Below are 15,297 nucleotides of genomic sequence, written 5' to 3' on the forward strand. Positions count from 1 at the left end.
AAGACGACATTATTTGGTTTCTCCTACGATACTTTCACGTTTGCATCATGGTGTACATTTTGATCAACAAGCCTGTAAAGTACACACTCTTGAACCTGCGCGCGGAGCCATTTACCTCCTGTGATTGGTCGTGCTTCGCCGTTACCTCATCCTCATCCCGGCCAATGAGCTTGTCTCTGGCGCATGCTGATCCTCTCCCCCACCACCTGTTGCATCTTAGTTGGACAGGTTTTTTGCAGAGGCATGCTCACGTAAGACTTAACATGTTTACAATGGCAATTTAAAATGGGAACAATCAGATAATGCCTTTTTATATGCCTTTTTAGTGTGTCTGATCTGACAGAGGCTCAACCGCTTCCAACGCCTACTTCTGCACCAGCATTTGCCTGCGAGTTAATCCCTTTCTTTGTCTTGGCAAGATGTCTGTGAGAACTCTCCCCCTGGTTTTCATTAATCTGGGTGGAGAGATGCTTTACATACTGGATCAACGCCTACAAGCTCTCAACACGTCCGAGGACAATTCAGAGAAAGGTAGAGGTAGCTAGAGAACTGACAGGTTTGGTAGGTGTGTTATGTGTGTAGCTTAAAGCCATCCCTCCTGCTGACACGCTGAAGCTGTCAGATGTTCAAAAAATGAAAATGTGTAGCTCAACAATTTCAAAAAATGACAAGTCTATTTTCTTTCTTTTCTTACTTGGGACATGGATGCAGGAGTCTGGTCAGAAAATGACAGAAAAAGAGGTATCCATGTTGTACTTCAGCATTTATTTGTATAGTCAGCTCCTTGTGCCCCTGTAGCAGTGGGAGGAGAGCTACTCAGATCTTTAGAAAAAGTGTATATAGTTATGTATTTACTGTCCACCATTGCCCTATTAGCTGTAATAAGTTGTGGTCACTTGTATGAAACAGTAGTAGGACTAGTTTCTAGAGTAAACCCTTTGTAAACATTGGCTACATATTGATATCTATTTTGCAGTATGAAAAGTATTATGCCCTGTAAATGTCATCATTTTGTCAAAAAGAGCATGTAAAATTGTCACAGAGAGACAAACTAGACAGCTAACTAGCAGTTAGGTGGTACCTAGCTTGCTACGTCTAGCTAGAGCTAAATGTGCTAAATGATTTAGCTCAGCTGTCAGGGCCTGCTAAGCCTTCTTTGCTAGCCTAAACAGGATCACTAAGTTATAGCTATTTTATAAATCAACATATTGCTAATTCTTTGTTTTGTTCCACAAAACTAAATGAGATCGTAACTAATCCAATCACGGTGGAGAAACACTCGGCTTAACTCATTGGTAACTGGTTTAGCAAAGCAACTTGTGGCCTACCTCTCCTCAAGCTGACCAAAGGCTGTGTCCAGTCATCACATTTTTGAGATGTTTTCTTCAAACTGTTCTTCATTAAAGCAGTACATTATATCCCATTGAAGACAACCGGGTATAGAAACCCTGGCTTATAGTTGCATTAACATCAAAACAAGCTCTTCTGTGCCGTTTCATCCCATGACCCAAAGCTAGCCAAGTCTAACCACCGTTCTGTTTCTGTCTCTTCACCGCTCCAAGTCATGAATGACATTGTCGGGGCCATGTTTAATAAAGACTTTATGGACGAACTTCTCAAACCCCAGCAGCTGTATTCTCACAGGACACTGAAAACAGTGCTAACTCGGTTAGCGCACACCTCCATCATGAGGCTGAACCAGGCCAGCATGGACAAGGTATGTACGAGAAAAAATAAAGATATTTTAAAGTATTTTGGGGCTGAAATTCACGACGGACTCCATGTCCTCATGTTAAAGTTATTTCACGACATCACATTTAAACATTACGGTTGCATTTTTGGTTTATGTTTCCAGGAAGTTAAAATTTGGAAATTTTAATTAAATGCTTTGAAGTTGCTTGAAAATTAAATGGTAGCTTCAAAATACATCATCTCTCCAGTGTGCATTTTTGTGTCTAAATATTAAGTCCACAGCTTTTATAGATAGTTGTAATTTGAAATTTAGTTTTGTTTGATTGCAGAAACGGCCTGTCCTTGAGCTTTACACATCCTTTCTTTTCTTCCTTGTAGCTCTACGAGCTGATGGTCATGGCGTTCAAATATCAGGTCTTCCTTTGCCCACGGCCGAAAGACTTGCTGCTCATCACTTACAATCACATAGATACCATCAGGGAATTTGTAAGGCACACTCCAGTGGTGGTGAACCAAGTGGATGAGACACACAGGAAGATAATTGAGGTGTATATTGACAGTGGTTGTTAAAATAAAGTAAATTATAAGTTATGGCAAACTGTCTGGATTCCAGCTTTCAGTTTTTATCACCTGACTCTTGTGTGACCTGTTTTTGTTCTTGATGCTCTCGAGATGTACTCGTCGTTGCCGGAGGGGGAATTCCAGCTGCTCAGACAAACACTACTTATATTTTTTCAAGACATGCACGTTCGCGTGAGTCCTTCCTGTGCTGGTTTTTACTCGCCCCTCCATACGATTGAAACAGAAATAACAGATCTTTTTAATTCAATGACTCTTTTTTTTAAAAAAATATTTAAAATTTGTTTCTTCTCTTAGGTGTCACTTTTCCTCAAAAACAAAGTCCAGAATCCCAACGGCCGATTTGCTTTGCTGCCATCTGGCCCGGTGCCTCATGGGGTCGATGTTCCAGGGCTTATTAGGTAGGCAGCTGACAAACATGGCAATAAAAGTGTTACGGTAGCTAGAAAAACTTTATTTTACATGTACATGGTGACATGTAGAGTCCCCTTTCTAGCTCACATCGAGCATCTTTTCCACTAGCATTCAACAACTGCTGAACTTGTGTGACAAATGTGAATTGCCATAATATTTGGTTCAGACATTCAAGGTCCCCAGAGAATGAATCCTGACAACTTTTGGGATCCTCCCAGTCAAAGTGTTCAAGTATCGGGATATTGATCAATAATTAAAGTTAGCACACAAACGTTTGGATTTGCTACGTTGGGGCTGCAGATCTTTGGTAGCAGATACCCATTTTGTTTACAAAACGGTCGCAAAGTTCTCTGTTAGCATGCTTACATGTAGCATTTAACTCGAAGCACCACTGTGGCCGTTTTACATTTCATTGATTAAAATAAAATAAATAAGAGTAACTGCACATTCACTAACAGAGGCTAGCTAAGAAAACTATTTGTGCTTCTCAAGTTAAGGCTGACCTTCGGGGAACTAATTTTTTGTTAAATGCATTGTTGAATTTCTATTACATCTGTTATGTTTCACCTTGATGGTATGTGGCAATTTATAAACAAGCAACTAGTTAACAATGTCTTTGATTAGCACAGGCCTGCTAGCTAAAATATAGCCTACTTTCTAGCTTGGTTGTTAGGCCTCACTTACATTAGTGCAGCCTGATGTGGCTGATATGTCTTCATTTGAGATCTTCTTGTGTTGAGTCTTTTATAAGTTATAACTGCTTATGAGAAACATCTCAATATTCCAGAGTTTCATCATCTGCTTCCTGTTTCCACAGGATGTTTGACAGAAAGGGCAGAGAAGGGAGACGTGGCGAGTTCCCCACAGGAGGAAGTTACACCAGCCCCATCAGGCAGGGATGCTTTGAACTGCACGGAGACAGAGTCATCAGACTGGGCATGAACATGTATGAGGAAACTGTATTGCACAACACTTTATATGGATAATAAGATAGTAGATGACACTGCTGTATTATCTGTTTTGGGAATAAAAAAAATTAAAAGGTACCATGGGAACCATCCAGAGGAGACGCACACATCCAAAGCTCCTTCTGTCAAGGTAACAACCCTATTTATAGGAAAACTGTTGTAAATAAGCAACTTAAGTTTTCATTATGATATATATTTCAACAAATATTCTAATTTTGACTGCACTACATTTGTATGAGTTAGTTACTAGTTTCTTGACATAAATTAATAGCAATGACATTTTACAACATTTCATTCTAACACTCAAAGGGGATATTTTGTACACTTTGCTAACAGGGTCTAGATACTTTCTCCTTCACAGCACAATCGTCTCCATCATCTTACGTTTTGCTTTTGAGTATGCGTCACAGACAGTTTACTCTAGACTGGAGAGCATCTCTCTACTCGTGCATAAACTCCCTCTACACTCCCGCCATCCTGCTGCAGAAGGATGACACTCCCAACCTGCTGGCCAAGGAGGAGCTGAATCTGCTGGCTCGTCTGATGGGAAGCATGAAGGCCGAGCACAGGCCCGAAACTAAAACTTTCGGCTTTCGGATCAACCTGTTTTCTACAGACCAAGAGGAGGAGGATGCGTAAGTGCTTTTTATTCAATGTTTTGCTTAATTCATTCTCTCATATTAAAACAACAATTCCAATGACTGTGACTTTTATTGTGGTTAACAGCGAAGCTTCGGTTGGAGCTGAGGATTCCTTGTTCGGAGTTATAAATATTCAAGCAATGCAGGTAAGGCGACGTAATACTGTAGACTGCAAGTTCATCAATGTCCATTTGAAACGCTTTGTATACTTATGGATAGATTAGGACTTTACTACTGAATAATATCATGCAGGCATATGGACTTATGTATGTAAAAAACATATAACTATATGTATCATATAAATGTTGTGAAGTAAAATGTACAATATTTCCCCCTGAACTGAAGTAGGATAGAAGGAATAAGTAACAGAATGCAAATATTTAAGTATAAGTAAGTGGAAATTGTACTAAAGTACAGTACTTGAGTGGAAATACTTCTCTACATTGCACATACTACAAATAAATATATTTGAGGATTTGTTCAGAATCTTAATTCTCACTTTTCTTTCATAGACTGCAGTTAAACAATTCACAACTTCACAATCCTCATCGCTTTGTTAATTAGAGGTTTTTGTTCGATTCAGGATGAACAGGCTGCGACTGAGCTGGCCCGAATTGCCGGACAGTTTGCAGAAGTAGGCGAGATGCCCAAAGAGCACAGCAGCAGCAGCAAAGGAGACGACCTTCTGGCCATGATGGACGACCTGTGACCTGAGAGTCGCTTTAACGACTTTTAATAATCGTTTCAACTTTACTGCCTAACTTTACCTCAGGTCAAATCACTTTAATGGTCACTGTGAGCTCCAATTTAACCTTTTAAAATATGCAGTTTTTGGTGCAAAAATAAATATCCAATGACTCAGACTGTAACACGTGAACAAATACTTTATTTTAAATTACTAGCACTTGGAAAAGTGCTACAATGAATGCAGTGAATATTGTAAGACCTGTTATATTTGATATGCATTTTCTATATAATAATTATGTTTTCAATAAATCTATCAATAATCATTTTGTTTGTGTAGTTTTTTTAATACTAAATAAGAATATATAATAGATTGCTGTTTAAACATGATCCCTCCAATCATAATTAAGACCCTTGAGTATTGGTCCATAGCTTATTACATTTTCATAATTCTGTCTTTTATGTTTTGTAACTTCTGTTCACAAGACACGTATGTAAAAAAGTTTTAAATTTGGTTAAAACAAATGTATTTAAATATATGGGTACATATAATTAACATGCAATGACAAAACGTTTTTTTTTACAGATGACTAAAGTCGTGTCAAATAGAAAGAATAAGCATCTATAATCTTATGAAAAACAATACAGAGCTGTATGTGATCCCTAAAGCAACCGGCAGAGGGCGCTGTTCCTCCACATTGACGCAAATCTATGACGCTCAAGGAAACGTCATCACGCTGCGCTTCCTGGTTCCGACTTGTTGCGGGAAAAACCAACTTGTTTACATGTTTGAACGGGTTTATCGCCACTTGCAACTATTGTAGTGAGAGGGTTCAACAGGAAATAAGGATTTAAGTCATTCAGGTATGTTCAACACACAATGTCCGACAGGAGAACACGTGACATTTGCTTTCTGGAGGCGCTGTCGTGCTCGTGTTGGTTTCCCTTAACGCTCTCAGTGGCTAATTCAGCATCAACCGAGCTCCTCTGTCTCACAATAAATTCATCAATTTGAGGTTCAGATGCATAAATATAAAATGATATGTATCCGCTGTAGTAACGGTGACAGTCACACGTTATACCAATATCATAAAGACAGAAACCGATATGTTGTATTTTGAGTATTAGCCCATATCTGTAACGACACGTGTGAAAAGAGATGCTTGGATCACGTGACCTCCTTTTGAAGGCAATTAGAAATTACTAATATCATCCCACAGTATTCTAACAAGACTGCCTTGTAATTTTACTTTACGACTTTAAGGATCTGTTTTTATAGCCGTTTGAATATTGGAAATTGTGACATTATGAATATCATGATGTCATTGAAGCTGACTTTGAAGTCACTTTCCTCCAAAACTGTACAGTAAAATCATAGCCATGTAAATGTGCATAGCTGGGGTCAGTCTGAACAAGGCTGCATTGTAACTTTACAAATTTAGGGATCTGTTTCTGTAGCCTTTTGAATATTGGCATCAGCTACTCTCCTGCTGGTCTGCAGATATTTCTCCTCTTCATCGGCGTCTATGGAGTCGGAAGGGACCGCATCCCCGTCGAGGAGCCCGGCGCCTGTAGCTGAAGTCTTCAACTCCATTCGGGAGCGCACGATCGCCGAGAACAGCATGGTGGTCCTGCTGCAGGGTCTGCAGGGAGAGGTGACCACGGTGGACCTGAGGAACGAGAGCACGGCGCGCGGCCGCGTGGTCAACGTGGACGCCTTCATGAACGTCCGTCTGGAGGACGTGCTGTACCGGGACAGGCGGGGCGAGCTCACCAAGCTGCAGGACATGTTCATCACGGGCAGGAACGTCCGCTACGTCCACATCCCGGACCACGTGGACATACTGAAGACCATGCAAGGCCAGCTGGCCAAGATCCACCGCGTCCGCAACTTCGCCAGTCAAGGAGGAGGCAGGAAAGAGTACGCAAAGAAAACAAAATGAATCGCTTTCTTTGTTTTCCTGGAAGGATAAAATAAGAAAGACTCAGCAGAGTACTACTTGTGCAGGACTACTACAATAATACTTTGGGACAACATGCAATTTTTCTTTTTTTTTACCCAAGTTTGAAGACAAGCACGGCGCTCGATCAGCAGTTTCTGACCTGAGAGGTCACGCTGTGATAGGAATGACAAAAATATGTCAGCACAATACAAACATGACTTTCTTTCTGACACTTTTCTTCCTCGATGAGACAATAGATACCTTCACCTCCTCAGGCCTCTCCTTCAGATTACATTATCTTAGAGGAGGATCCCTCTGTGTTTGAAATGCACTCAACTTGTGTGCTCACCAAGCTCCCGACCTGTGATGACTTCGGGTCATGAGAGATGAAAAGGTTGGCGTTTAGCTTGACCAATATTATTTTTCTACAACTGCAACTAACAATTTGTTTTCATTATTACATTTCTTGACAAAATGTGACAAAACCGGAGCCCACATGACATCTTCTGTTGTTTTATTGTCTCACCAAAACACAAAGACATGGAGAGCGAATGGTTTTGGAATTTCTCCTTGAAAAAAAATAATTGAATCGATTATCAAAATGTATTTTCTTTCAACCGATGAGTCCGCTGCTTGTTCCAGCTCCTCACACAACATCTGCATCTTTGATGAACCACTAGACGAGCTAATGAGTTGAACACCATCCTTGTGTTTTGATAATTGACAAGAATTATGAATAAAAAACGCTTGCAATGAACTTGTCCGCTTAAAAACGCCTCCATCTCATCACTTGACTTTATTATTGAAAAGGAAATGGAACATGTTGCTGTCAGCTGGGAGTGTGTTTTCCTCTGAAGCGCCACAATATCTGTCTGTCGGCAAAGAAAGTCAATAACTGCCCGCGCGCAGAAAAACATTAGTCACCACCAGTGCCGGTCTGCTGGAGGCATAAAAACAAGCGGGCCTGTTTCCACGCCGTCACAAACATCTGCTGCTGCCCGTCGGCCTCTCCTGTGCTTTTTGCAGCGGGGACGTCCACAACCCGGCGGGACGCGACTCTCGACGATGGAAACGAGGCGGAGTGAAAGGAAGAGAGTGTCGGGGAATTTGGGGAATTTGCAAAAGGGGGTTATGTTATTCCTCCTCGGTGTCAGGAAGAGGACAGGCCTGACACAACACAGGCAGCCGGTGCAGATGAACCCCCTCTGGAGAGAGGCGGCGGCGCGTTAAATGAAGGAATACGCACGCAGGAATGTCCCTCGGCGGTTGGGTCATTGTTTTGTCTGCGGCCTCGCTGTGTTTTTTAGGGACATATTTTTTTTCTCTTGACCGCTTTTAAAAAAAGCGTCATGGAGAGCATCAGGATGACAGCAGCCCACAAAACGACCGCTTTTGCTTCGCTGAAAAACACGAGCGGGCGCCACATCAACACTCAGGGACTCAGAATAGCACTTTACAGACGCGCCACCGCGTCAACAACACTGTGACCGGGCGGCACCTGTGGTCAACGGAGTACTCGGTTCTTGTACTTTAGCAAGTACCAAGACAACAACATGGAAAATAACCCATACTAATCCAGTCCCTGCTTTCATTTTCTTTAAAAAAAAAAGGAAGAAAAAAGTAACAGTACAGAAATATTATACAACAATTTGCACTTAAAACATTGAGAGTAAATGTACTAAGTGTTTAACTCTGAGGTACCAGCAGATTCAGATTAACACTGCAAAATGGATCAATAAATTGTGATATTATTACATATATATTATTACTTTATTGATTCCTGGAGGGGAGATTTCATAAGCTACCCAACAGTATTAATATGAAGTCATTCAAATGAACATTAACATTAAATATGCATTAATATTAATGATTGATTGCTTGAGATTGAAACAAATACTTTACTTCTGGTACTTTTTAAGTACATCTCGATACTAAAACTGCCTTTTGCAATGCAATATGCGTATTTCTACTTCTAAAAGTACTTCTTCCAGCACAAAATGTAGTGGAGTAGAAGTATAAATTATCATAAAATGTAAATCCTGAATGCAACATTGCACTTATTAATTAAAGTCCAGGAGTAAATGGAGTTTTAACAGCCCCCAAACGGCAGCGCTTTGCTTCATAAACTTCATAAACACGCTGCACTGCTGAGGGTTTTTTCTCCAAAACTCGCTCAACGCCGAGATTAAAACACAAAGAGCTCAATTAATCCGCGCGCCCCCGTGGGGCCCCGTGCCCACAGCAGCCGGCTCGCTATTTCCTGCCCCGCCCTCCCGGCTGCGCAGTGAACAGACCTCACTGTGGTGCGTTCGTGGCCATCAATAGGAGAGCTCACCTCCCTCTGGTCAGTGGCAGAATAACTGACAGCACCGGAGGGGAGGGGGAGTTTCTAGACCCGGGAGAGGGGCACCGCATGCATTTTGGGGGAACTTTTTACGTTGGAGTCATATGCCAGTGCCACAGGCATAAGTTATCTTATCTCTCAGGAAACAGGAAACACCTCCTTCTGGACACGGGAGGGCCGTTGCTGCCCGGTCCTCCTCCTCCTCCTCCTCCTCCTCCTCTTCCTCTGAAGGATGACAGGGAGTGGATCACAGTGGAGGGCTGCTCCCTCTCAGCTACATCACAAACACTGAGGGGCCGACAGACTCGCGCTGCTCCTCCGTCCTAAAGGATGGATCCCATCTCAAGTGCTGGCTGACGGAGCGGCTCCACGTCTGGATCTAAATTCTCAGGTTTTTTGCTTGTGGAGCTGCGCAGCTCTCATCAAGGTGAGTCATGACTCCAGATGATGTTCACCTTTTACTTCTCATTCTCTGACCTATTTTACAATGCGCATGTGAATCAAGCTTTTATTGCAAGTCACAGGAGGGTTTTTTTTCCCTGTTTGGAGATTTTTACAAACTTTTTTTTTACTACATATATCGTTGTTACTGCTGTCAGGCCATAAACAAGGCAACCGACTAGTTTATTAGGAGGGTCTGCACCATGTTCTTTACAAAACCACAGACCATAAAATCCTATATTGTTGCAGCCGCTACACCGTGCTCAAAATCATCAACACTGTTAATATACATTTGAAGATAAAAAACCCTTGTTTTGTGCATTTTTATACTTAATTGAGCACATTTTTAATCACTTTCTACTGCGATACATGGACATATATTGACACCCTCTCTGAGAGACGGAAGACATACTGTAAAGTAACAAGTCTCATTTTCAAAGGTTTCAGGTTTCATCTTCTGTCTTAAATAGGATTATCTGAGCAGGAAGTGTGGGAGGGTTGAACGGGAGTGCATTTTATGGGCTTACATAAACAGCTACAGCTGCCGGGCCTTTGCATGTGTATAGTTAAGACGAGAAGTTATTGGACTTGTCTGGAAATCTTAGGTGTTAAATCTGTCTGCCCGGGGACTGCGGCTGTATACAATGGGCATTTGTCTCCCTTCTGGGATTCCTGGTGAACTTCCAGCTCGGGCAAACTTCACCGCAAACTGCCGGCCTCGGGCCGCTGAGAAGATCTGTGGAGCTCTGCATCGAAATGTTTGTCTCAATGTCTTCTGGCCATAACGTCGGTGAAAACAGAAGAAGACTCGGAGCAATGGTGTTGTAAGATAAATCTGCCGGGACAAGGAGATGATTTCAACCTGTTTTAACTGAAATCAACTTGTTTCAAGACGTTTCTGGACATGAGAGCTCAAAACGTGGGATGATGAATTCAGCTAAATTTTGCTATTAAACTAGAGAAAGTATTTGCAGACGATGCTTGTGCTTTCTTACGGAGCGTTCGATGGGAAGATCGATACCTTTTGGCTAAATTTTATGCCACAGCCGGCAGCTAGTTAGCTTAGCTTAGCATTAAAGACTGGAAGGAGGGAGAAACCGCTAGCCTGGCTTCGTCCATCAGAAACGAAATCCACACAAATCCCACAAAAAATAACATGTTTGTTAAATTTGTCCCCAAAAAACGAGCATTCAAACAATAGTTAGCTATTTTTCGGTGAACTTTGTGCCAAACTATTCATTTTTCAGGAGCAGCTGCTTCAAGAAATAGGACGGCAAACTTTATAGCAAGGCTCGCTGTTTCCCACTGCTTCCAGCCTTTATGCTAAGCTAAGCTAACTGGCTGCCGGCTATAGCTTCATGTTTAGCGTACAGATGTGAGAGTGGTATCAATCTTCTCATCTAACTCCAAGCACAAAATATGAACCTATTCCTTTAAAGGCTCAAATTACAGAAAAAATATGGCTTGACACGAGGGTCATATCTGTCACCCGTTTGATAAACGTTGAGCATGCAGAGGCGCCGGGTGCAAAGGCCAGTCTTTAATTAGAAAACAAACACTGTTTGACTCTACGCGAGCTGAAGCTGGACCCTAAATTGCCCACTTATGTTGTTAAGGTCTGGGGGCCGCAAATTGAGGGTGCAGATGGAGCCTTGCTTCTTCTGTCGGCGACTTAAATGTCGAACAGAAGGAGAGCCGCTCGGTTCCCGTGACTCAGCTGCCACCAGAGAGACTACCACCGTAATCGCCCCCCTTTAAAAAAAAATGAAAAAAAAGACAGATTTGAGAGGACCCGGGGTCTGCCAAGACTCACCAGGATAAAGATCAGGGTGGGAGAGTGACTCGAGCCCCCCATCGCTTACACAGTGAGAGGAGCGAGGCAGGGTTTTGGTTTTCTCCCTGGAGAGAAAAGCAACAGAAAGACAAACATTTGGCTCCCACGAACTCTGTTGTTGTAATGACAGGGAATGTGAGGGGGTGGGAAATATCAGTCATCATGTTTATATCAAGCTTTACTGTAACTGGGAGGCCATCTGCGACAACCCCGACTTCTGTCTCATTTAATCCGCTCTTAAAGGGACGGTACACACACGTTATGAATGCAAATGAATACAAATACATTTTGGGACTACGTTTTTCCTGAACGCCATCAAAAGAAATGTAATTTCTTCCAATCTCTGTAAAAGTAGTTACCCCAGCTGTGCCCATGAGCAAATATGATCATGCTGAAAGGTGAGCTAAGGTGTTTAACGGTGTAAACATTTTAACTGCTCAGCATCAACATGAAGCTTTTGGGTTGCCAGGTTGTGAACAACACTAATTTGGCAAGAAGAGGGCTCCAACAGCGGGCAGTATCACTTACTGGATCATAATCCATCCCTTCATTTATAACTACAGATGGATTATTAAAACAACTCATTCATATGTCTTGTCTTACTGACATTTCAATCATGAATGAAAGACACCAAAGAGCAGTGTTAAACTCACCGATTAGCAACATTTACATCTGCATTACTACCAAAACTGGTCTAAAACTGATCCAATAAGCATATGATGGACCATTAATGAAGCTTTAGTTTCCTAAAAGGAGCTTTGCCTCCATTTAAAACTCAGACATTACAAAATGAACGCCAAATAAACCAAAATGAAAGTACACGTTTTATTAATAGCTCTAGTTTCCAGGGAAATCTGCTCACGTGACTTGTTTTTCTGTGGGAACAAAAATAAAACATGTGCGTGAAGCCGGAAACGAGCCTCCTCGGGCTCTGATGTCATAAACGTAAACATCCCGGTCAGAGGCGGAGGGCCTCATGTCGCTGCCTCGCCGCAGGCCGGGTGTAAAACACTTACGAGGAACACAACGTCCTTGTCGACTGACCTCTGACACCTGCGGAGATCACAGGAATGATGGGCGGGGAACGCATTCTGGCTTCCTGGCATCTTTTTGGGATGAGTTCAGGCTTCCCTGTTGGGTTAAATGGCAACACATAAGTTGTGTATTTCATCTTTAACTCTCGACAGGATCTGTCGTTGGCCCCGTTGGATCCCGTGCGTCACAGAAAACCCTGGAGATGCTCGACGCCTGAACCCGCTGTGAACCAGGATGGAGCCGGTGAAGAGAGACATGGAGCTGCTCAGCAACAGCATGGCCACCTACGCCCACATCAAAGGTGACCGGGGTTCTCAACCTGGGGCTCCGGGCTCCATCGATGGGTCACAGCATGAATCAGTGGGGTCACAAGATGATTACCATGTGTTGGAAATGAACCAACAACAAAAAGGTTTTCCCCCATGCCATATGGGTAGTTTTACTTCTGGCAACTGAAGTCAATTGAAGGAAATACACTTATATAGGACTGAGCAACTGCACAATAACAACAAGAACTTTAAAAAATGGTATTTGTACAGGTTAAACGAACAATATGATATTCAAAGAGGCTGCTCGTCGGATTTTATTCCCTATCATTAGCTGACCAATGTGTAGTGGAGTAGAAGCGTACCTCAATGTTGTACAAACATGTATTTTGTACTAGCTCCTTTGTGTTTCTCTGCCTTCAGCCAATCCAGAGACCTTCGCCCTGTACTTCATGATGGGCGTCTGCCTCGGCCTGCTCATGGCGCTGTGCCTCCTGTTGGCCGGCATCGCCTGCAGGACGCGCCACCTCAGCCGACCTGCCCGATCCCCCGGGAGGAGACGGCTGAAGGAGTCCAGCGGGGAAGAGGAGGACGACGAGGAGGAGGAGGAGGACGATGAAGAGGACGAGGAGGGAGGCCTGGCGGAGGACCAGGGGGAGGAGACGGAGATCCCTAAGGTGACAGTGGGGCCCGCGAGCGCTCGCAGCAGCCCGTCCGACGGGACCCTGAGGAGCGTCAACGTGTTCGCGTCGGCCGAGGAGCTGGAGAAGGCGCGGCGTCTGGAGGAGAGGGAGCGGATCGTCAGGGAGATCTGGAGGAACGGACAGCCGGACGTCCTGGTCACGGGGACGGGGACGATCGGACGAGTGCACTACCACTGACGGACACGTTGACTGGGCCCCGAAGAGACACCTGGCTGACACACAGCTGCTCCACCAAAAGCCCTCCCGAGGGTCAGTGATGGCTGAACCCTGCTCTGGATTCAGTGTTGACTGGTTCCAGCCCGTTTACCAACATAAACCTCCAATTCTTAAATTAACCTAACGTGCACGTTAATGAAACAGCGATTCAGCGACATAACCGAGTTCCTCTGCATATGGCACAAAAGAAAAGAAATAAGCCCCTCCCCCTTTTCCTTCCCTTTTCATTTTTGTACAATTCCTAAATAAATAAGACATTATGAAATAAGTAATCACATGAATGAATACAATCAAAAATATCAATATATTCACGGTATTTACGAATCCAATTCATATTTTAAAACGCTGTTATTTAATCTTAACTCATTAAGAAGAGAAAAGAACTCCTGATTTAAAGCATTATCAGTCTTTAGGGGGAATTATTACTATAAAATGAAAAGAGAGCTCAGGGAACATCTCCATGAATGAACTCTCAGGTGGTTAAATAACTTGATAAAACAGTGAAGTGAGTTTAAAAGGATGTGTTGAATTATTCCACTTATATTATACATTATGTCTATTTGCTCATCTGATTCAATATTCAACATGTTTGGTCTCCGTAGCTTTCCTATTACATTGAGATAAGGCAGATTTTGTATGAAGCATTATTTCTCATCCGTATTTTACCAAATCTCTGCAATGTGAAAAATTAAAAGTTTAACCACTTTTCTCAATCAAAAGCAGGATAAAGTCATCATTTTATTTAGCAGTTTGCATTTGTGATTATTGATGTGTCAAACAATGAGTTTGTTGGCTTTCTTTGTGATAATTAAGAGAAGATTCTTAGCGTCTGTATGCTAACTATGTAGCTGGAGCTGAGAAACGGTTAGCTAGCTAGCTAGCTTAGCACAAACACAGGAAACTGATGACTCCGCTTAAAGGATGACTAAATGGTCCAGTCCGGCTCCACACGATGCCGTTCAGACTCTGACATTAGCTGATTTCTTCATCTTGTATATCTGCAAATTTCATATTTTTGTTTTGGACTAAAATTGTTTCATGAATGTTTTGAGTAGTCAGTTTGCTTGATTTGTATGACCAACAGTCTTAAAAACATTTGATTCACGGCATTATAAGACGGAAAAACAGCTTATCTTCATATTTGATCAATTTAAATCAAGATTATTTGAAGATTAATTTGAAAAATAAGGCTTAAACAATCATCAAAACTAATTTCAGCTTTTTTTTTATTACATTATCTTAGGCTCTAAAAGTGTGAAGGCCATTTTGTATTTTCTGAAATTCCCAAAATATATTCCAGAAAATGTTATACATGTCATAATGTATATTAATCCAGAAGGGAGTCGTGCTCCCACAGCAGCGTCACGGTGGGCCAACAAGAGAAGTCACATTTCCCACAGAAACCCTCCAGTCTTCTTCCCAGCCTTTCACTTGGCTTGTGTCTCTGACCCCCCCATCACTTCCTGTTTCCCAGTAACTTCCCTCCTCCTCCCAGTTTCAGCTGCAACACTGCAGCTCTCTCTGCTGAAGACACGT

The 15,297-nt window shown here is 42.5% G+C and overlaps 3 protein-coding genes across 3 annotated transcripts; all 3 read left to right on the forward strand.

The window, feature by feature from the left end:
• Positions 1-419: 419 nt before the first annotated feature.
• On the forward strand, positions 420-5,082 carry oscp1a (organic solute carrier partner 1a). Its single transcript, XM_068576044.1, has 11 exons — positions 420-531; positions 712-741; positions 1,563-1,717; positions 2,071-2,238; positions 2,365-2,445; positions 2,569-2,672; positions 3,503-3,631; positions 3,729-3,783; positions 4,140-4,288; positions 4,380-4,440; positions 4,878-5,082. Exons 1-11 carry the CDS (start codon positions 420-422, stop codon positions 5,001-5,003), a joined length of 1,170 nt encoding a protein of 389 aa, XP_068432145.1. The 3' UTR covers positions 5,004-5,082.
• Positions 5,083-5,726: 644 nt separating this feature from the next.
• On the forward strand, positions 5,727-7,658 carry lsm10 (LSM10, U7 small nuclear RNA associated). The gene is made up of 2 exons (XM_068575867.1): positions 5,727-5,842; positions 6,480-7,658. Exon 2 carries the CDS (start codon positions 6,505-6,507, stop codon positions 6,919-6,921), a length of 417 nt encoding a protein of 138 aa, XP_068431968.1. The 5' UTR covers positions 5,727-5,842; positions 6,480-6,504; the 3' UTR covers positions 6,922-7,658.
• Positions 7,659-9,507: 1,849 nt separating this feature from the next.
• Positions 9,508-14,621, forward strand: eva1bb (eva-1 homolog Bb (C. elegans)). Its single transcript, XM_068575865.1, has 3 exons — positions 9,508-9,692; positions 12,728-12,876; positions 13,265-14,621. Exons 2-3 carry the CDS (start codon positions 12,810-12,812, stop codon positions 13,720-13,722), a joined length of 525 nt encoding a protein of 174 aa, XP_068431966.1. The 5' UTR covers positions 9,508-9,692; positions 12,728-12,809; the 3' UTR covers positions 13,723-14,621.
• The last annotated feature ends 676 nt before the right edge of the window (positions 14,622-15,297 follow it).

This window comes from Clinocottus analis, unplaced genomic scaffold (assembly GCF_023055335.1).
Source record: "Clinocottus analis isolate CAN_PGR_092001 unplaced genomic scaffold, fCliAna1.0.p SCAF_14, whole genome shotgun sequence".
In the NCBI taxonomy this organism is placed as follows: domain Eukaryota; kingdom Metazoa; phylum Chordata; class Actinopteri; order Perciformes; family Cottidae; genus Clinocottus; species Clinocottus analis.